The following is a 22,558-nucleotide window of genomic DNA, read 5'->3' as shown; positions in this document are numbered from 1 at the left end:
GACAGACAAGGTGAGCCCAGGACGCTGGCAGACAGCAAGTCCCGCCTGTAAAGCAACACACAAGGCCTTACCGCTGGCTGAAACGGAAGGGGGGGAGCAGTGTGAGCTGAGGCAGGAGGGGTCAGGGACTGGGATGCAGACAGACCCGAAGCACGGGTGAGGCTGAAGCCTTTGGAGAGAATGGGACCAGCACTCAAGGCTCAGGGACCTTCAAGGGCAAATGAGCAGGCACCAAGGCCTAAAAGCATCTCCTGACCCCAAGTCCAGACGCAGACCCTGTTGCCCAGGAAAATACACACGTCCCCGGCCATCCATGCCCGGGGTGCCTTTGCTCTCCCTGCCCCACTCGCCTCCTCAATCCCACCTGGCAGCCAACTACTACTTTCCTTCAAGGTTGAGCTCTGCGTCCACCCCTCCTGTAAAGCTCTACGGGACAGGGCCCTGGCCCCATCTCTGCCACACGGAGAGGAGGTACCCACTAAGTACACAGTGTGGTCCGTGCACTGGGCTGTAACGGTGCCTGCCCCACCCCCATCCCCCCGGCCCCCTTTCCTGAGGACAGGGACAGCACTGAATGAGAGCACAGTGCAGGGCACAGAACAAGCCGTCCAGACACATTTACTCAACAGATGGGAGCATCCTGTATCACCTCCTCACAGGAACACACAGGGACAGGGCATGGAAGGACCACTACCCACGGGTGTGGCAGAACACACAGGGCCCAGGAGGGCCTGCCTTCAAGTCACAGGGACAGGCAGACCATAAGCTAGCTGAACGGGGCAGGAGCACCAGGGCATGCGCGGTGCTGGGGGAGCTCAAACCCCAGCTCTGTGGCTGCCCGGCTGCCAGACATGTGGCAAGTCTCCGTGCCTCCTCTGGGCGAGCAGCCTCAGGGGGCTAATGGGATGGTCCCTCCTGGATTTCATCCATCTGCAGCGTAAATACACATAAGTGTCCCGTTTAACAAGTGATGTGCCATCACGAAGGTCCTCGTAATTAAACACTTGTGTCACATAAGACAATAGCTGCAAGGACCCACAAGGCATGTTGGGCATCGTTTCCCAGGGAAAGGCCGTCACCACGTGGCAGTGACATGACTTTGCAGTTTACCTGGCCAACCAACTGTGAAATGATGGACTTTTTGCAATGAATAACTTTTTTAAAAATTTGGGACAATTTACATTTTGACAGATTGTTCACTTTACATCACACTTTCTAAAAAGTGAGTATTCAAGTATTTTATATTATACAATTTAGAAGTAATATAATTCAAGTGTGCATTAAACCTAGCCACACTGTATTTACCAAGGGTCTACCATTTGCCAGGCATTATACTGAGTACCAGGGATAAAGGGAGAGTCAAAACAGACAGTCCCTACCCCTAAAAACTGACAGTCTAGGGAGGAGGCAGGGTCTAGAGGAGGAATCACAGGAGGAGAGAAACTACTGAAGGACAGCAAGCCACAGATTCAGGACCTATGAACCCCAACAGGATACACAGAAAGAAATTCCCACTGAGGCCTATCTTAACGAGCGCTGGGAAGCCAAAGCAAGAGAAAATCTTAAATGCAGCCAGAGGGAAACAAAGGAACATGTATTAGACAGACAATAAAAACAATGGAAGTCAAACTGCAATGAAATTACATCAGTGTGTGGAAAGAAAATAATCAACCTAGAATTCTATACTCAGTAAAAAAATCCTTAACACAATATTGTAAATCAGCCATACTTCAATAAAATTAAAAACAAACAAAAATATCCTTCAAGAACAAAGGTGAAATAGACATTTCCAGGTAAAGAAAAACCAAAGAAATTCATCACCTGCAGACCTTCACTTTAGCAAAAGGAAATTATCACAGTTAGGAACTCAGAGATGCAGAAAGGAATGATGAGCAAAATAAAAAGGCAAATACGTGAGTAGATCTAAAAAATATTGACTGGATAATATAATGTCGTATGGGGTTTAAAATAGAATTAAAATATATAAATACAATGACACATGAGTTGAGAGGAAGATAAATATAAAATATTCTAAAGGTCGTTGAATCGTCATGGATGAGGGTAAAAAGCGGCAACTAATAATATTAAACTGTGAAATCTGCAGGGTAATCGCTAAGTCAAGAAAGGATAACTTCCAAGTTAGTGGGGAAAACGGAATAACAAGAAAAGAAGGTAAAAATGAATATAAAATGCAATGTAAGCTGGACAAATAAAAAGCACTAAGGTAGACTTAAACCCAAAACATCAGTACTTACATTCAATTTAAATGGATTAAGAGCTCCCAACTAAGGGACTAAAATGAACTTACCTCTTCACCACCCAGTTTCCTTGGACTAACATCGCCACCTTCTGGATGCCACGCAGAACAGCCACAGAGTCGATGGAGGGGCCCAGGAGGCTCATCAAGTTGGCAAAAGGCATGACCTTCACTGAGGAGGGCACAGGAGACATCAGACAAGGCAAGAGGGGCCTGGGCTCACATAACAATCCCAGCACGACAGTGCTAACAGTAACAGCTGCCATTCACTGGCTGCTTACTCTGGGCAGGCACCCGCCTCTCACTGAGCCCTGGAGGAAACACCCACTGGAAGACCAAGGCGTGCCTCATGAGGAAGACTCAGCCCAGGAAGGTTTCAAACTTCACCCATGATCACTCGGCTAGTAAGTGGCACGGCCAAGACTTGAACCCAGGCCATCTGGGTCCAAAGTTCATGCACTTCATCACCGTGCTCTGCTCTCCCCCACCCGAGCCCCGAGCCCCTAGCCCAAGAGAGAAGGGGCAGGGCCTGGGGCGGCCCCGTGTCTTCTGCAGCAAGGCCAGTGGCCTGGCTCCCCCCGGGAGCCCCCCTCTCCACTCAGACCCCGGAGGCCCTGGTGCTGGCACCTCAGAAGAGCCCAGGGCCTGGGACTCTGCTCTGAGGTTCAAGGCTCACGTGCACTCTAAAGGTTCTGGCCTTCAGCGTCCCCACGGTGAGGAGCCTGGCGAGGGCGCCACAAAGTAGTGCAAGTGAACGCGCTTCGCTGTGAAAATGAACGTAGCTCACGTTCACACGCAAGGCTCTGTACAGTCCCTTTAGAGGCCTCACCTCTGAATCCTCACCTCAGCCCCATGAGCTATCTTAGTCCCTTTTTATAGATTAACAATCTAAGGCTCAGGAAGGCCAGTGGCCTGCCCAGGCTCACACAGCAGGGGAGTGGCAAAGGTGGCAGGGACCCGCAGCCCATCTGAGGTAGCCTGCCACCAGCTCTAGTGCGCCTTCCAGACAAGGCCAGAGCTGTAAAGTTGGGCGGGCTCTGGGTAGTGGGGCCTCTGGTCTCGCCCCTTGGTCCTTAAGTCTGTCCGAACTCCACTTCCCCAGGAGGTGGCAGGGCTGGGGCCCCCCAGAGGGCAGGGCAGGGCTGCCCACCCACCATTCTTCATCAGGATCTTGATCTGATCAGCTAGGGGCAGGGTGCGCAGCTGGGCCATGGACAGGACATTGCTGGGGGCCACGGGTTTGTCTCTGTTGAAAACAAACGCAAAGGGTTAGGAGGCCAGGGGCGCGTTAGGGGTGGGAAGGGGAAGCGGGGTGAAGGCGCTCAGCCCCTCTACTCACTTCTCCTCCTCCTGGCTGGGAGGCATCAGCATCATGAGGTACTCACTGTGGCAGGAGAGAACGGGGTCAGCAGCTCCCAGGGCTCTGTCCTCGCCCCACCCAGCCCCCAACCAGGCTGTACCCAAGACCCCCCCCCCCAAACTCCCACACCCCCTCCTGGCCCTCTCCAGAGGATGATGGGCTCCTCCACATCCCTCCCCCATGTTACAGAAGGGGCCAGAGTCCCAAGGGAGGACCCACAACAGAGGGACCCTCCTGGGGCGAGTGTCGGGCTCAGTAGCCCTCAGCAGCCCTGGGCTGGCCAGTCTCACCTGGGTGATTTGACAAGCTCTGTGTTTTCAACCCCGCTGGAGCCCTGGCACAGCAGGTACTGGCGCTCATGCTCAGAGCGGCTGTCCTGTTGGGGAGGAACAGGGTGTGAGAGGAACCTCAGCCAACATTCCAGGCCTCCCTCTGTGATCCAGTTCTCACCCCTGCATCACCTTCTGCTCCAGCCACCCACTGTCCTGCTCTGAGGCCAGCCACAGGATCAATCCAACCTCCTGAGCACGGCACTCAAGGCCTCTGCGACGTGGCCTCAACCAACTACCCTCCTGCCTTTATGACTACACAGCCCCAGCACCCACGCCTCAGTGCCCTGTCTGATACAGGAACACTGAAAGCAATGATAAAAATAACAACTAACATTCACTGAGCATCTACTATGTGTCAGGCTCTGTTCCAATGGCTGTATACATACTCTAACTCATCTCATCCCCAAAATAACTATGAAATCAGGTACTGTTATTATTATTCCCATTTTACAGATAAGGAAACTGAGGCTCAGAGAGATTAAGTAATTTGCCTAAAGTTACACACTAGGAAACAGCAGAGCTTCTGGAAGTCTGACTGACCCAAAGTGTAAGGCTCTGTCAACACAAATCTCTTTCAGGAAGGTTTCAGAATAATCAGGGGTTGCTCCTCCCCCAGAAAAACGCTGGGGAGCCCTTGTCTATGGTGTCTTTGTGAGCTAATATTCAATTGCTTCCCTTACTCAACACACAGTTTCGAGGACTGCGCTCTAAGTCAAGTACAGTAGAAATCACCCTTGGCAGGTGCACAGTGAACTCAGCCATCGGACAGATTCTCCACGGAGCAGCCGATGAAGCGTCTAGCCTTCATTCAGGGCCCACGATACTTAAAAGTACGTAACCAAACACAGCCTCACTGAGCCCGGCAAGATGCTCACACTCAGGGAGTGCCCGGGGGGCCACAACCCCCACCAGTGACGTGGCAGACTCACTCCCTTGGGGCACACACTAGGTGGGAAGGGAGGACAAACTGCTCACAGGGCTTAACCTCTCTCCCTGTGGCACTACCAAGTGGCTACAACTGAATCTGAAAGAAGTTAGATGTGAGACAATGAGGCCACCAGGTAACACTTCCCAGGCACTGGGGCTTTTCTCCCAGGACCCCACCCTGGCCTGTGTCAGCACCGCCCAGGGACCCCAGCTCACCCTCAGGCCGTAGTAGTGCAGGTGGACCCAGGGCTCCTCAGCATGCTTCTTCTGCAGGAACTCATAGGACTGCACGCGGCGCTGGCGGGCCTGCTCCGACTCAGGCCGGGAGAACCGCACCTGGTTGGGGGGCGGGGAGGGGCGGGTCCACAACCTCAGGCCTGGGGCGTTTCCAGGCTGCTGCCCCAGCACCCACCACGAGGCCAGAGAACCTCACATCTGGGGCATTTCTCACTGCCACCCAATTCAGGCTGGGCAGAGGTTAGATTATCCCTCCAGGTAGCCCAGCAAGGAGGCTCTAAGGCATGGACTCTGTTTCTGTATGTTTCACCCCAGAGCCCACGTTCTGTGCAGACCCTCCCACCCCTTGCTGCTTCCAGGAAGCTGAGCTACAAAGCTGGCCCTGCTGCCTCCCAGGCTGCACTCTCTCTCGGGGCCAGAGCTCACCGTGATCTGCTTCACATCTTCTTCTGCCTCGTCCTGTGAAGAGTCTCCCGCTGCAAAAGAAAAAGCCTTGCTTGCAGCCTCTGTTGGAGGCTCCTCCACCCCACCCACCAGGCAGGTCTCAAGCAACGGAGCCTGTGAATTCTCCTTCTGGACCGAGGTAGCTGCGTAAGTCAGTGGTTTTCAATTAGGGGCAATTTTGCCCCCCAGGAGACATTTGGAAATTCAGAGACATTTTTGGTTGTCAAAATTGTGGGGGTGGGTGCTACTGGCATCCAGTGGGTAGCAGCCAGGGATGCCGCTAAGGATCCTGTAATCCATCCCTTTAATACTTCTTCCCATGACCAACCTCTCCTGCTAACATATACAGACAGACAGACAGACAGCAGGGCTGGGGGTACAGAGCTCACCCTCGTTGGCTGCCTCCCTCTCACGGTGCTTGGCATCTGCCTTATCCAGGTAGGAGAAGCTGGGCCGCAGCTGCAGGATGCCATGTAAAGGTGTCAGGTGGAGCTCACCTGGCAGAGGAAGAAGGGCTTGGACCTGACTCTAGGAGCTGAGGCTGACCCACACAGCTTGGCTCAAGGGAGCTACCAAGGGCCCCAGACTCCCCTAAAGGCCTCGGCTCACTGCCAAACCGCCTCCCACCTCTGCTCTAGCCCCCAGTCCTAGAGCCTTGGGACCACCAGGCCGATGGCCATTCCCAGCCCGATCTGGCTGTGCCGGACACAGGAAGCACACAAACCAGATGAAGACATGAACGCAGACCCTTCCTTTACTCAAAGTCACTTCCTTAAGGCTTGCCTGCAAAGCCTCCTCCTCCAGCATTCAAGGGCCTCCCAACCCCGGTCCCCCCTGCCCTCCCGCACTTGCTTGTTCCAGCCACGCTGGGCCACTCATCCACACCAAACATGCCCTGCTCTTTCCCCCGCCAGGCCTCTGCCAGACCACCCTCACCGCCTCCCTAACCCCACACACACCCAGATCTCTTCTCCTCCTCATCCTCCCACCTCTTCCTGTCAAAATCCCACCCGTCCTGTTAAGAAGTTGGCTAGTGCAAACGGGGCTGGAGAGGAGGCCTGGCGGAGCCCGGTGGAGGAGTGTCTACGCCGTCTCTGGCAAAGATCGTGACTTTCTCTTGTGAATCAGACCTGTGCACTGGGAGGCAGTGCAAAGGTAATCAATTTCAATCAAGCCAATGTAGCCTTGAAAGAAAAGAAATCAGACAGACACTAAGGCTCTGTGGAAGCTCTCTGGGACTCCAGAGGGAGCAGAATGCTTGAGACGAGAAGTAAGTAAGTGACTAGGCCTGGCTACAAGGAATGTGGCTTTAAAGAACTATATCCTTGAGACTTGGGTTCAAAATAGAAGAGTATAGTTATTTGACATTACTTTTATTCTATCACAGTTTATTTCCTAAGTGCTCAAATTTCATTTATTGCTTTATAAACTCTAAATACTTATAGAAACCTTGTACTTTCTAATAGGTTTACTGAGATATAATTCACATACCATATAATTTACCCATTTCAAGCATACAATTCAATGTATTTTAACATATTCACAAACTAGTAAACCAGCACCACAACCAACTTTAGAACATTTTCATCACCCCAGAAAGAAACCCTGTACCCATCATCAGCAGTCACTCCCCATTCTACTCTCCTCCCAGCCTCTGGAACCAATAATCTACTTTCTGTCTCTATGGGTTTGCCTATTCTGGACATTTCATGTGAATGGAATCATGTAACATGTGGTCCTTTGTGTCTGGCTTCTTTCATTTAGCCTAATGTTTTCAAGGCTCACCCATGTTGGAGTGCCTATCAGTACTTCTTTCCTTATTACGGCTAAATAATATTCTAATGTATGGTTATACCATATTTTGTTATCCGTGCATCAGCTGATGGAATTTGGATCATTTCCACTTTCCACTACCATGAATAATGCTGCTATGAACACCTACATACAAGTTTTTGTGTGGAGACGTGTTTTCATTTCTCTTGCGTAGATGCTTTCTAGGAATGGAATTACTGGGTCCTAAGTACCCTGTATTTAAGACAAAAGTCTACCCTGTCCAAAAGGTTATGCTGTGTGTGTCTGTGTCCCAGGAGGACAATGACCTTGGACCTCCACCCCATCAGGTAAGGTAGTGTCAAGCTAAAAGTCCCTTGAGGTGGCCAAATTCCATTCCCCTGACAATCTGTCATTTCTACAACCTGTCTGGCCTCTGTGGGTATCTAGCATTCGGGGTGTCCTCTTCCTGTCCCAGCCCCCATTCTGCTTCCCTCCCACCCACTCAGCCCTCACAAGCCATGGCAGCCAGGGATGTCCAGCATGGGTACCTTGCCTGTAGAGCGCGGCAGCATAACGGGACGTGTTACTGGTGGTCTGGGAAGAGCAGAACGTCTGCTTGTCCATCAGCTTCCTACAAGCACAGGGAGGACAGACGTCAAGGGGAAGGAAGCTCCAGGCCTGGGCCTGTAGGCAGAGCCCGCTCCACCCCAGACATCTGAAATCCAACTGCCAGAGACCAAGGCCACAGGACAGGCCACAGGTGCCGCAGGAGGGGAGCTGGGGATGAGGAAACCTCATGTGCAGCCCAAGAAACAAGCAGTGGGTGGGAGCTCCCGCTCCCGTCGAGGGGCCAGCTTGCCTCTCAGCCCAGGAAGAACTTGGTCAGAGGAGCCATCTCGGGAGGGAAGACGCTTCCCACGGGGACGAGTCTGCGGCAGGCCCAGCCATGCAAAGATGGGACGCTGGCGGGGAGCCTGGCTGTAGAGCACAAGGCCTAGGCATCTCTGAGGGCTCTGGAAGGCTCCTATTTGAAGAACGTGAAGCTCGGAGGGCTCGGGGAACTCACGAGGAGTAAGTGCCGGTCTCGTCAGCGCAGGCCCCGTCCACGTTCAGCGCGATCTGCTCCCCTTTGCTGCGGCAATAGTTGGGATTCAGCGTGTCGATGGCCATCTCAAGCTCCACCTGGAGGCACCAAACACCCCCACCAGCTATGAGGACCCCGAGGCACAGCCCTCAGGGGATCCCCTCAAACCCACCATGCCCACCTCCCGAACCCCAGTCCCTGCCCAGAAGCAGGACTGACACCATCCCTCTCCGAGGGCCCTTAGGCTTCAGTCCACACAAAAGCCACAAACCCAAATTCCAATAGAAGAGCCAGAGTGCTTTTTTTTGGAGGGGGTTCATGTAGTTTTGCTTGCCCGCACCCACAATTCCACTCCCCAAAATCTAAATTAGGTGCCAACATTTAAAAATCAAGAGCTTTTCTCTTTTTCCTTATTTCCAACTTCTTTTGAAAAGTCAGCAGAATTGGCAATACTGGTACAGCTTTTTACATGGCAACAGGGCCTAGAGCTGCAGGTGCCCGAGGGAAGGCATGTCTCCTGTTCCCTGTCACCCTAGCCCTGAGAGGCACTAGATTCCCCATGTCGTGCCCTCTTCGCATTGGCCCTGCCCTGTCCTGTGAACGTGGGTCCACCCCACCCCATGTTCTAATTCATCCCAAGCCTCACTCCTCCCTGGCCTCTCTGGAGCTGCCCACCCCCCTTCTTTCTGGAAGTTTTTCCTCCTGCAGCTTTCAAGGCCCTGCAAGCTGCTGGTTTTCTTCCTAACTCTCCAATCACTCCTCTGGGCTTCCACCCCCAAAAGGCCTGTCTCCTGGATTCTTTCAGCTCCCACCCTATCACCCCTCCCCTCCCTCTACCTCCATCCAAGAGGGTAGCCCCACCTTCTGCTGCTTGGGCTTGATCCTGGCTGAGAGGTGCGGAATGTCATCATAGGTCATCGAGACTGGACGCACAGGGTACTGGGGAAGGGAAGGGAGCCATCAGTCCACGCTGCCCAGCCCCAGTGAGAGCTGAGCTTCAGAGGTGCCGGCCAAGAATGAATAGCCACCCTCCACGCCCACCCCAGACCAGAGGCCCTCGCTGGTCTCTGCCTGCATCCCTGCATCCCATTCTCACTGGCTCCACCTAGCCTCCTTCCAAAGAGCACTTTTCAAATGTCCAAGGGACATGCCTAAGCATCAGACAGGCCCCAGCATGCATGGCCCCATGGGCCCTAGGAAGTCAAGCGCACTGCCATGGGAGTCAAGAGTAAGGGTCCGAAGTCTAACTGCTAGTTTACAGGCCAACCAGGTGGAGAAGGACAAGGGAAATGAGACCACAGGAAGCAAAGAGGGAAAACAAAACTGGCGAACACTGCTCACTGCTAAAGCCTGATGATGGATCTGTGGACAAAGGATGTCACCTGCCACAAAGGATGCTGTGGCCTTCAAACCCTCTGCCATTGCAGCCACTCCCCCTACAGCGCACGCTAAGGGGACTCAGGAAGGAGAAAACAGGAGACCGGCTCTAGATAGTTAAGGTGCATAACAAAGGAATGATTTCAATTAGCCCAGACTCTTGCCACTTCCCATACATAGAAAAGTGCTAAATTCTTTAACTCCAGAGTCTGGTTTTCTTTAACAAACAGTAATCTTCTGATGTTCTGACTCCCTGGGGTTTTGCTGTTGTTTTGCAAAAACTCCTGTAAGTCCTGACTCCTCTCTTACCTCTTCAGAATAGTTCCTCAGAGCTACCTGAGAGGCTATCTCCCGGACTTAAGTCCTCAGTACGCCCGCCGAATAAAACATAATTCTCAACTGTTAGGTTGTGCTTTTTTTTTTTTCAGTCGACAGATCTATGGGAATCACTATCCCATTCTCTCTCCTTTTGCTGATGTGTGGACTTTTCCATAATAAAAAGTTGATGACAGAGAAGGGAGCTGGTCTGCCACTGACCTGCTCAGAGAGCTCTCTCTGGGCCCCAGTGTCATCAGGTGTGAAGTTATGTCGCATCTGAGCGTACTGCTCTGAAATCCCTTCTTTTCTCTGAACAAAGAAGGATGTAGAGACATCCTTCCCCACAGAAGCACTCTTCCTCTCTTTCTCCCGTGCTTTACGTATGCCACTGGGTGGATGGATGAGTCATGGTTTGGACTCACTCACAAAAGGCCGTGGCCATCGCTATGAAGGAGCCTGGTGGAGGTGTGGCAGTGCATAAAGTAACCCTCCTTTGGAGGCCATTTGAGATCAGCTGCATTCTAGCCCAAGGAAATGGCTGTTTCCTAAAAGCTCACTTAAACAGCAATACAGTGACTCCTCCCTGCTTCCTGGGCTGAAGCTTGGGGCAGGAGCTTGGAGCTCAGGTCCAGGAACGGCCTGGAGCACAGCTGGTCTGGGCTGAGCCCTGAGCTGGGACAGGCTAGCCCACGACAGCCCGGGAGGCCCCTGGTCTGCCAAGGTCCAGGGCAGCTCTGTGATCTCCTGATCGCTGGGAAGGGTGGTGGGGAAGGGTGCCAGTTCTAGAATCAGACGGTCCTAACTCTGCCACTTGCTCCTTGTGTACTCAGGCAAGCTCCTCGCCTCCCAGGACCATTAGGAGCAGGGAATGAGGCAAATGGAGCTGACACCCGGCACAGGGCCTGGCACACCATGAACACACATAGGTCACTGTCACCACCATCCGTTCCATCACTCTGCAGTCAGTCAAGGAAGCAGGTGCAGACAACAGCCCCCAGCGCCACGGCCTGTAAAGGCAGATGCCAGGGGCCCAACACCAGGCCTCTTCCCAGCACATGCTTGGAGGGTGCTGCCACCCTGTTCCAGGCCCCTTGTGCAAGTTACTAGCCTCCCTGGGTCTCTTTTTCTTATATGCAACGTGGGGACAAAAATGCTTAACAACCTTACTGCTGGGAATGTAAAGTGGTTCAAAACAGTCTGTCATTTCCTCAAAATACTAAACATAGTTTCTATAGGACCCAGCAATTCCACTCCCAGGTATATACTCAAGAGCAATGAAAAACTCTCCACACAAACACTCGGACAGGATTGTTCACAGCAGCATTATGCATAATAGCCAAAACATGGCAACAACCTAAATACCCATCAACTGATGCATGGAGAAATAAAATGTGGCATATAGGTCCATACAGTGGAGTATATTTACCCATAGAAAGAAATGAGGTACTGATACATGCTATAACATGGAAAAGCCTTGAAAACATCACGTTAAACAAAAGAGCCAGACACAAAAGGTCACATATTACATGACTCCATTTATATGAAATGTCCAGAACAGGCAAATCCATGGACAGAAAATAGGTTAACGGTTGCCTAGGACTGCAGGGAGTGAGGGCAGAGCAGCAGCAGCAAACACTTCCTAAAATAGACTGCCGCTGGCTGCACAACCCTGTGGACAGACTAAAATCCACTGCATTTACACTTAAACAGGGAAGCTGCATGGGCGTGAATTAGATCTCAATAAAGCTGTTATAAATTACAATAGTAACCACCACAGGGATATTGTGGCAGGAGATGAGTTAACATATGGAAAATGCTTTGAATGGTGCCTGCAGACAGCCTAGGGTTAACACCTGTGAGTGACTATGATTAAACTACCAGCCCAGCTAAGAGGGGAGGGGGCAGGGATAACAAGTGGGGGGACTCACAGCTAGCAGGACAGAGGCGCACCAATGCTGCCTGGAGCTGCCCCAGAAGGCCGCTCCCTGAGTCTCGGTTACAGCGGTGGCAATCATTCGCGGCCCTAACTCTACACCAGGCAGGTGGTGTTCTAAGCACTTTAATATGGACTCACCTGATCCCCGTGGGGACCCTATCAGGCAGGTATTATTACTATCACCACTTGACAAATAAAGAAACTGAGGCACAGAGAGATTTTTTTTTTTTTTTAAGGAACTTGCCCAAGGACTCACAGCCAAGCCTCAAGGCCAGGAGACTGTCCCCAGGGCCCAAGCTTTATCCACTACACTGTTCTGCCTCTTAGGGTTGCCTTGGTTTTCCCATCTTCAAAATGAGAGATTACTATTGACCTGCCCATAAAAGCAAAGAGACTGTCTTACCAAACATCCTCTGTGCCAAGAATTCTAAGCAACGTGGAGGTTTCAAATTGTTCCTGGCCTACCACTTACTGTGTCTCCACCACCCACCAACACTTGCTTTTTTTCCCCCTTTACCTTTATGTCCTATAATTACCTGAAACAGATAGAGCTTCTCTGCCAGACTTTTGGCCAAGTACACGTCGATCTGGGAACAAAGGAAGAAGACTTAACCAGGAGACAGAACCCAATGCCCAACCTGCCCCGGGCACAAGCATGCTCCTCAGATTTCAGGGATAATGGTTCTGAGGCCATTTGGGGAAGAGGAAATAGCTCAGCTGATGCTAAAAATAAAGGGAACCAAATCTCCAACCTGGATATGTCCAGAACCCCCTGCCCAGGTTCAATGTAACCCAGTAAAAATGTATTCCGAGGTTGCCCAGATCAGGATGCATCCCAGAGGGCCCGATTAAGCGCGTTTCTGATGAGGATGGGGCAGGGGAGGGCTTCCTCCCTGTGCCCTCCATCACCTGTCCTGGATTGGCCTGTCTTCAGGTGATGTGACCTGGCTTTCTTCTCAACCCTCACCGCCCCGCCCCACCTTGCAGTTTACCTTCCTGCTTCCTAGCTCTTCCTGTGAACCATGTTCTCTCCCACCTCCAGGCCTTAAGGATGAGTGAAGGCTCAGCAGGCCCAGGGGAGGTGTATGTGAGGGAAGCAGCATGTGCAAAGGCCCAGAGCCTCTAGGATATGTCTTGGTCTGGGCTGACTCTGGAACCACCGCCTGCATCTTGAGACCCCTTCCTTGTCAGTCTCGCCTCACAGATCCTAAGCTTCCCAAGGGCAGAACACCGCCAGGCTCCCTGCTGTCACAGCCCCCAGCACATCAGGGATTCAGCGAACAACGGCTGAATGACCGAATCTGCATAAGCCCATGAAGAAGAGGGAGCTGTCAAACCCATTCATTCATTCAACAAATAGTCACTGAGTACCTATTAATTGCCAGGCACTGGACTTGGCTTTGCAGACACAGTGGTGAACAGGACAAAATCCCTGCCCTCATGAGGCTTACACTTTAGTGGAAGGAAACTTATGTGTAGGGGCTGAGAGGTGTTGTGGCCAAACTCAAGGTATGGCCAAGGTAAGGGGCTAGGGAGGGTGTGCAGGAGAACGTCACGTGAGGCAGGAGGGTCAGGGAATCCTCTCTGACAAGGTGATGCTGGATCAGACACCTGAAGGAAGTGAGGGGTCAGCCAGGCAGGTATGAGGAAGAGAGGACGCCAACAGGTCCCAGGCTGGCCTGAGGATGGAGGAAGGGACCCCGCCCCGGCAGAGGGTGGGGAACAGCAGTTACCTCCTGTATGACTGGGTCATCCTCTTCATTGGCCATACTAGGGGGGAGCCAGCCGCGCGGTCCTTGGACTCGATCTGCAAGGAGAGCAAGAGGCCTGGACCGTCAGTCAGTTATTCAACCAACACACCTAGGTACCCATTCTGCAAGCAGCTCTGCTCTGGGAGGCAGGAGCCTGAAGCAAACAGAAACTGATCTTATTTCTACATCTATCATAGAGTCAAAAATGGACAGCGTATTATACACCCCATCGGCCAAAAACCAAAAAAAGCAGGCAGAAACCACCAAGCAATGGGTGTAAACAGGTGGACCCAAGTCACCACATGTCAGCTACACCCATGGGAAAGAATAAATGACCAGTTTTAGGGGTTTTCTGACCACTCACAAAGAATTCACCACCAGGCAGGAGGATGGAGGGTGACTGGTCCACAGCCATGATGAAAACACTCGAGAAGTAATCGGGGGCCATGGGGAATCTTTAGAGGATAGCCTGATGCACAACAGGAAGAGCAGACAGTCCCAGGACTTGAATTCCAGGGTGACTCCGTCTCTGATATTTGATTTTCAAGCTGACTTTAAACCCAACCCCGAGTGAGATGACCTCCTTTCTGTGGTTTTCTCTGTGTGCGTGTGTGCGTGCACATGTCTAAAAATGACCCTCTTCACATACATACTCTTCTCTTAATTGTCCCCATTTTATAACGAGGAGACTGGAACTCAGAGACGCTTTTATGTGTTTTACCCAAAGCCACACAGGAAGCAAGGGGACCCACTGGACCTCAATGCCAGGCTATCCAACTTCAGGTCGCAGTTATAGGTAGGGGAGTTCAGAGGAAGGAAGGGCCTTCCTGCTGGGGGAAGGGGCATTTGGGCTGGGCCTTGAAGGACAGAAGGATTTGGACAAGCCAGGATAGCAGAGGGGAAGAGGGTCTCCAGGCAACAGGAAGCACTTCAAGTACCCGAAGGAGGGAAGGCGGCAGGTCGCCATGGTGGAGGGTGAGTACACTGTCCCTCAGGATCAGTGGGGAAGGGGGGGATTGCTTCCAGGACCCTCAAGGATACCAAAATCTGTGGATGCTCAAGTCCCTTACATAAGATGGCACAGTATTTGCATATAACCTAAGCACATCAATAATATACTTTATTTACAATAATATACTTTATATTTTCAATAAAAAAATTTTTTTTATTGGAGTATAATTGCTTTACAATGTTGAGTTAGTTTCTGCTGTACAATGAAGTGAATCAGCTATATGTATACCTATATCACCCCCCTCTTGGACCTCCCTCCCACCCGACCCCCCCCATCCCACCCATCTAGGTCATCACAGAGCACCGAGCTGAGCTTCCTGTGCTTTATTTACAGCATGTTCCCGCTAGTTATCTATTTTATGCATGGTAGTGTGTATATGTCAATCCTGATCTCCCAATTTGTCCCACCCTTCCCTTCCCCCCGCCACACGTCCACACGTCCGTTCTCTACGTCTACGTCTCTATTCCTGCCCTGCAAATAGGTTCATCTGTACCATTTTTCTAGATTCCACGTATATGCGTTAATATACGATATTTGTTTTTCTCTTTCTGGCTTACTTCACTCTGTATGACAGACTCTAGGTCCATCCACATCTCTACAAATGACCCAATTTCATTCCTTTTTTTAAAAAAATTGGTGTGTAGTTGTTTTACAATGTTGTGTTAGTTTCTACTGTACAGCGAAGTGGAGTTCCCTGTGCTATACAGCAAGTTCTCATTAGTTATCTATTTTATACATATTAGCGTATATATGTTAGTCCCAATCTCCTAATTCATCCCACTCCCCCTTACCCCCTTGGTGTCCATACGTTTGTTCTCTACATCTGTGTCTCTATTTCTGCCTTGCAAACCAGTTCATCTGTACCATTTTTCTAGATTCCACAGATGTACGTTAATACACAATATTTGTTTTTCTCTTTTTGACTTACTTCACTGTATGATAGTCTCTAGGTCCATCCACCTCTCTACAAATGACCCAATTCCGATCCTTTTTATGGCTGAGTAATATTCCATTGTATATATGTACCACATTTTCTGTATCCATTCATCTGTCGTCGGACGTTAGGTTGTTTCCACGTCCTGACTATTGTAAATAGTGCTGCAGTGCACATTGGGGTACATGTGTCCTTTGAGTTATGGTTTTCTCAGGGTATATGCCCAGTAGTGGGATCGCTGGGTCATATGGTAGTTCTACTTTTAGCTTTTTAACAAACCTCCATACTGTTCTCCACAGTGGCTGTATCAATTTACATTCCCATCAACAGTACAATTTTCTCCACACCCTCTCCAGCATTTATTGTTTGTAGATTTTTTGATGATGGCCATTCCAAAGCAATCTACAGATTCAATGCAATCCCTATCAAATTACCAATGGCATTCTTCACAGAATTAGAACAAAAAATTTTACAATTTGTATGGAAACACAAAAGACCCCGAATAGCCAAAGCAATCTTGAGAAAGAAAAACGGAGCTGGAGGAATCAGGCTCCCAAAATTTAAACTATACTACAAAGCTACAGTAATCAAGACGGTATGGTATTGTCACAAAAACAGAAATATAGATCAATGGTACAGGATAGAAAGCCCAGAGATAAACCCACGCACATATGGTCACCTAATTTATGACAAAGGAGGAAAGAACATACAATGGAGAAAAGACAGCCTCTTCAATAAGTGGTGCTGGGAAAACTGGACAGCTACCTATAAAAGAATGAAATTAGAGCACATGGTATACTTTAAATCATCTCTAAGTTAATTATAATACCTAATACAATGTAAATAGTTGCCAGGCGCAGGGCAAATTTAGTTTCTGAAGTTAGTTGAATCCATGAATGTGGAGGGCTGACTGTAATTCAGCTGGGATGACCCTTCATATTCCCAAAGGGAGGGGATGGGCACAGTTAAAGGCACCTGGGCACCCTCGAATCTCAGCAGTTCCCAGACCTCTACTTTTAGGTAAGACCAGCTCGATTTTTGTCTTATCTACCTAACATTTGAGTTGTTTAATATTTAAAAGAACATAAATATTTTCACCATGGGATTCAATGGCATCTAAGCCCCCTGCCCCGGCCACCAAGCGGAGTCATCTCGCTTATTCCAGATATACATTCCAGACGCTGAGAATGCTCAGGCCAAAACAATGGCATCATCCTCAGTGCTTCTCTTCCTCTCGCCCCACACCAGCAAATCCTGTCAGCTGTGCCTTCTAAGTATGTCGGGAATCTGCCCACCCCCTCTGCCACCTCCATCTCCTGCCCGCCTTAGAGCAGCAGCCTCCGAACTGGTCTCCCTGCCTCCACCTTTGCCTCCTACGGTCTTTGCTCACCCCACAGCCAGCAATCACATCACTCCTCTGCCTTCAAAGTCTTCCCATCTCACTCAAAAATAAAAGCCAAACTCTTTTTCATCCCATGTGAGGCCCTAGACAACACCCTCCCTGACCCTTTTCCTTTCAGACCTCATCTCCCACAGGCCTCCTTCCATCCCCCGACCCTCACCTCTGGGCTTTTGTATCTGCTCTACCGGCCCCCATAACCTCATGGCTTCCTCCTTCACCTCTTTCAGGTTTTTGCTCAGATTCCACCTCACAGCTAAGACTTTCCCTGTCCACCCAGTTCAAAATCGCAACACCCCGCCCCGCCAGCTCCTTCCCTGCTCTGGTCTTCTCCATAGCATGTATCACCATGTGACAGTTTATAGCTCTGTATTTATTATCCATCCTCACCCCCACTGCCAGTAAGTGGTAAACTACATGAAGGCAGAGATTTTAGTTTATTTTGTCCCTTGCTGTCCCCCAGTGCCTAGCACATAGCAGGCACTCAATATGTACGTGTTGTCTGAATAAGTAAACCACAGGAATGCCATTTAATAGGGAGCTACCATAGGACTCTGAGCAGAGGAAGAGAGTAGAGGGAAGCAGGCTACCTCAACAGTTCGGGATTAGAAGACTAGATGAAAATCATAACCCCCAAATGCCTGTTACCGCCCAGACAGAGGGCAATGCATGGGAGAGCCCGAGACCCCACCTCACCTGCCAAGGATCATCAACGTATGCGAAGCACCTACCTTCTCTCCAGCTGGCTCTGTGGACAACTGAGAGACTGGGGACTTCTGGGTGAACCAGGGAACAGACGCAGGTACTGAGAGGGTATGGCCTGGGAGGACCCCAAGACAGGCTTTCTCAGCTATTTCTCTACTCGCCTCTCCCCAGTCACGAAGGAGCTCGGGGAGGATGGTGCTCCTCCCTCCAGATAGAATACACGATTGGGTTGACGCAGGGATTATCACCTCCCTTCATCCTCCCAGGCAACATCATCCAACTCAGGGGCTTTCAAATTTTTCAGCCTAAGGCCCACAGTAAGAAATCCATTTCATATAAATGACCCGGAATATACATACAATTACCTAACTAAAACAAGGTTTCACATAGCCATTAATTGTCCCTACTATATCTGATGCAGTGATGTTTTTTATCCTCACTCATTAAAATTAAAAATACTGGTTACAACCCCCCTAAGCTGATTTCACATCCCACTAATAAATCTTGATCTGCAATTTGAAAAGTACTGCTTCAACAAGTCTTTCCTACCTCCAATCCTCCCAGAAACACCCAGAGCTGTCCTTGCAGAAAAACAGATCACATCATTCCGCTGCTCAAAACCCTTCAACTGTCACATAGAATAAAATCTAAATTCCTTTCCATGGCCCCAGGGTCCCATACGATCTCGCTGGGCCTACAACAAGCTAAGCCCCAGCCTGTCTCAGGACCTTTGCACACCACCTATTTTCCCCAGGTCTTTTCAAGGCTGGCTGCTTTGCACTAGTATCACCACGCCCACCCTCTCCAGGAACAGACAGGTTCCCAAACTATCCACCTTCAAGAGCCCCGCACCCATTTCCAGTCACTACCACATCCGCATTTTATTTCCTTCATGGTTCTTATCACAATCTGGAACTACCTGGTCTATTTGCTTATGTGTCTTCTGCACTAGAATGTAAGCTCCATGAAAGCCTCTCAGTGCTTCAACCATAAAATGGAGATGATTATATTTACTTCATCAAGTTGATATGGGGATTATTATCTTTTTAAAAAATTCATGTTGTTCTCCCGATATCTAGAACAATGCCTGGCATGGAGTAAACACTCAGTATAGTACAAAGAATAACTGAGTGAATGAGTGCATGAAATCAGGCAGTTACAGACCCTTTACCCAGTGAGCCTAACTCAGCCCCATCCAGAGACTAGTGGCCTCATGGTTTGGGCCTTGTGGACACTTGAGGACAGAGGTGTGGCCTATCCTCTCAGGCCACAAGGCAAGCTTCCCCAGCAGCAGTGACCACCTTGGCCTCAACAGGGTGTCCTGTGGCCACAAGGGTACTCCATGGCAGTGGCTCCACGGCACTGAGCACAGAAAACATCCCCTGCCAGGGGGCTGCTCAACAAACGGAAAGGGGACAAGAACACCAGGTGAATCTAAGGAGGGGTCCAGAGCAGAGGAGGTGCCTGAAAGCCACAGCTGGGTGCATCAGTGCTGCACCCAGCAATCTAACCTGTCCGCCAATCAGAAAAGCAGAGGCAACTCCAAATAATCTCCAGCTACTGGAGGGAGTGAGACAAGGTGAGGACAATATACAATGTGAATTAAGAGGAAAGGGGCCCAGGGCAAATAGTCTCAAGGTCTGGATTCTTATTGGCTGTATGCGCCCCGGCACAAGGCATCTCCCTCTTTGGGTCACCTCAGTTTCCACCCCTGTTAAAAGGAGAGATGGCCTAGGGGCGGGAAGAATGAACTCAACTGAGTCGGACCCTCCCTTCTCTAAGGACTTAATATTCAATCTCATTTAATCTGCTCAAGAGCCCTATAAATCAAGCTGTACCATCCCCAATTAAGAAAGGAGGAAACTAAAGTTCAGAGAGTAAGTAACCTACCCAAGGTTACAGTGCTGGAGAATGGCGGAGTGAGGACACAAACCTGAGTCTAGCTGATGTCAAAGAGCCTTATTCTCATTCTTAACGACTATGCTGAAAGCTTTCTTACTAGAAGGCAGGATGGTGTAGTGGGTAAGAGCCCGGACTCTGGAGCGGAACTGTGTAAGTTCAAATCCCAGGTCTGCTGTTTGCTACCCGTGGCCCACCCGGAGTCGTTTGTACTTAGTACTACTCACTATTTTTATCCCTAAAATGGGGATAACAAAAGTACCGACCTCAGAGGACTGTGGTGAGGATTAAAAGTAAGGTATAAATAACCCATGGGAAGGTTTGTTACTACGTGGCCCAATGTTTTCTTCCAATATAAAAGAGCAGGAAACACAGCCACGAAACTAACTGCAACCTGGGACTTCTTCCGTCTTACCCTATTGGGCCCTCACCACAAACCTATGAGGTGGGTAATTCTATTATCCCCACTTCACAGATGAAGAAACTGTGGCGATTGCTAAGATCTCCTCTTTCTGCCCCCAAGCCCAATGATTCTAAAGGTAACACAACAGAACGACCTTTTTTATTTATTGGTTTATGTGCTTACTGACACCTCCTCTGATCAAATGATCAGGGCCCTATCCGCCGCACGTAGTTGGCTCCCAGTTAGCCCTGAATGGTGGCCGGAATAAATGAATGAAGAATTCCGGGCCTAGCCGGACGGAAGCTAATCTGGGGCGAGGAGGGGGCCCGGTCACCCTCCCCCTGCCCATCAGGGCGGGCCGCCGGCCCCGAGCCACACTGTCCAATGGGTTTCGCCTCCCTCGCGGGTGGTCAGGCCCCCTTCTCACGCCCACCACGCAGCCATTGCCACGAGCCGCCACGCCGGCAGGACATCGGCTGCCTTCGGACAGGTGCTCCCGTAGGAGGCCCGCCTGAGCCGGGCGGAGCAAGGTGGCTGGACCCTGAGTCACCGCCGGCAGCCTCGGCCGCGGCCTCACCGACTGCCGGGCCGAGGCGAGGTCGGAGCCCGCGGCCAGCCCGGGTCTACTGGGCCAGGCTGCCCGTCCTTCCCGCCCGAGTCCCGGGAGGCCGCCGGCTCCTTGGCACCGGGCGGCGCGGGCCTCCCGGCCTACGCGGCAGCCCCGCCCAGGCCCACCTCGAGAGTGCGGCCCGGCTCCAGCCCGGGCGGGCGCTGCCACATCGGCACTCACCTCTCCGACGGGCCCGCGCGCGGGCGGCGGCAACGGCCCAGGTACCCGCGGGCTACACAGGCGGCGGCGGCCCGGCTCTCCTCTCAGGCAGCGGCCATGTTGCTTGTGGAGAAACTCGGCGGACACGTGGGGGGAGCGAGTGGGGAGGGCCCTCGCGCTTCCTTTTACCCACAATGCCCCGCCCAGGCGCGCGCGGGCCCGCCCCCTCCGCCGCTCCATTCATGCGGGCAGGCAGCCGCGTCTGGCAGCAGGGGGCGTTGTTGCAGCCGCGGGACCGAGATGAATACAGAACCAGGCACAGAGGCAGCAGCAACAAAAAAACCTCGCCTTGGCAGCGGTGGGATTCGAACCCACGCCCCCGAAGAGACTGGAGCCTTAATCCAGCGCCTTAGACCGCTCGGCCACGCTACCCAACTGTGACCAGGTTCTTCTAGGGAACTACTTAATACATTTATACGCAATTGCAGCTCATTTCTGTGGGAGTTTCTTTGTTTCATATGTGCTTTACCTTATCCCTATAGAACTATTTTAGAACATGCCAGGTACTAAAAAGAAAAATATTTGCTCAAATATTTAGACCCACACGTCTGAACAGGTCTTAGAATGAAAAGCACTTTAGGAATCTGTATTCTGAGTAGGACGTTTAACTCGGAGACCTCAAGTTAACTCACATGGGAGAAATGATGGATTTCAGCAGTAACCCGCACCAGGGGCTTCAGAAGCCAAACCACGGGAACTGGTGTGGGCAGTTTTCTCTAAAAAATTATGTGTTTTAATTTTTAGTTACACAAATGCTATGTGAATTGTTGCAAATATGAAAACTTTGCAGATACAATACAAATGTTCTTTTACCTTTGGCATCTATCGTTAAGTCCGCAGAGGTAACCATTATACAGCTTAGCATACTGTATATCCTTCTGGATCTTCTACTGTGAATTTATATGGATATATATGGATATATTCATAATAGATATATCCATAGAAAATAGATGTTTTGTTTTTATTGTTATGGGTTTTTACATAAATATAAATATTATCATGCTGTTAGTATTTATCTGCAACTGTTTTTTCACCCGACTGTGTTTTTTAAATATCTATTCATGTTGATATATAGATATTTAAAAATACAGAAAAAGTACAAAGAAAAAATAACCATCCATATTCCCACTACCTAATATTGGTGGCATTTCACTTCCAATTCTTTTCCTATGTATATGCTTTTTATTAAAAGTCTGAATACGTTGTCCTTTTAAAAATCTATTAAAAAATATTAGACAATTACAAACAAAAAGAATTAGACTATTACAAATGAAAATAAAACCCCTTCCCAAACATCCTCCCTTTGCTATAACTATTATGAATTTGACGTGTATCCTTCCAATTCATTCTTATACTTTCATATCTATCTATCTATCCGTGTGTGTGTGTATACACCCATGAACAATACCTAGTATGATCTTCTTTTTTTGCTTGCTTTTCATTTACATAAACCTTACTACGTTGTACCAGTATCATTCTGCAACTTGCTTTTCTCCTCCAACATTATGTTTTTGATTTATTGTGACACATTTAGATCTAATTTATTCCATACTGTGAATATGGACATTTAAGTTGTTTATA

At 50.1% G+C, this 22,558-nt stretch overlaps 1 protein-coding gene and 1 non-coding gene across 3 annotated transcripts in view; both read right to left on the bottom strand.

Annotated features, from left to right (window-relative positions):
• Nucleotides 1-21,078, bottom strand: part of POLR3E (RNA polymerase III subunit E) — a 31,357-nt gene extending 10,279 nt beyond the window's left edge. The window contains exons 1-13 of one of the 2 annotated variants that reach the window (XM_068566156.1): nucleotides 20,939-21,078; nucleotides 13,779-13,852; nucleotides 12,582-12,632; nucleotides 9,276-9,353; nucleotides 8,397-8,512; nucleotides 7,879-7,961; nucleotides 5,947-6,054; nucleotides 5,540-5,589; nucleotides 5,093-5,212; nucleotides 3,908-3,993; nucleotides 3,597-3,641; nucleotides 3,412-3,503; nucleotides 2,309-2,429 (exon numbers count right to left, since the gene is read on the bottom strand). In XM_068566156.1, coding sequence (XP_068422257.1) covers nucleotides 2,309-2,429; nucleotides 3,412-3,503; nucleotides 3,597-3,641; nucleotides 3,908-3,993; nucleotides 5,093-5,212; nucleotides 5,540-5,589; nucleotides 5,947-6,054; nucleotides 7,879-7,961; nucleotides 8,397-8,512; nucleotides 9,276-9,353; nucleotides 12,582-12,632; nucleotides 13,779-13,814 — 986 coding nt within the window. In that variant the 5' untranslated portion in view covers nucleotides 13,815-13,852; nucleotides 20,939-21,078. Of the gene's footprint in view, nucleotides 1-2,308; nucleotides 2,430-3,411; nucleotides 3,504-3,596; nucleotides 3,642-3,907; nucleotides 3,994-5,092; nucleotides 5,213-5,539; nucleotides 5,590-5,946; nucleotides 6,055-7,878; nucleotides 7,962-8,396; nucleotides 8,513-9,275; nucleotides 9,354-12,581; nucleotides 12,633-13,778; nucleotides 13,853-20,938 lie in introns of those variants that run through there. The other variant, XM_068566157.1, reaches the window with a different exon arrangement.
• A 189-nt stretch (nucleotides 21,079-21,267) lies between these two features.
• Nucleotides 21,268-21,349, bottom strand: TRNAL-AAG (transfer RNA leucine (anticodon AAG)). The gene has a single exon. It is a non-coding gene; the product is annotated as a tRNA-Leu (tRNA).
• Nucleotides 21,350-22,558: the final 1,209 nt, after the last annotated feature.

The sequence above is a fragment of the Eschrichtius robustus genome, chromosome 16, assembly GCF_028021215.1.
Source record: "Eschrichtius robustus isolate mEscRob2 chromosome 16, mEscRob2.pri, whole genome shotgun sequence".
Taxonomy (NCBI): Eukaryota; Metazoa; Chordata; class Mammalia; order Artiodactyla; family Eschrichtiidae; genus Eschrichtius; species Eschrichtius robustus.
Note: the sequence above shows the minus strand (reverse complement) of the source record. Positions and strands in the feature narration are given on the sequence as shown.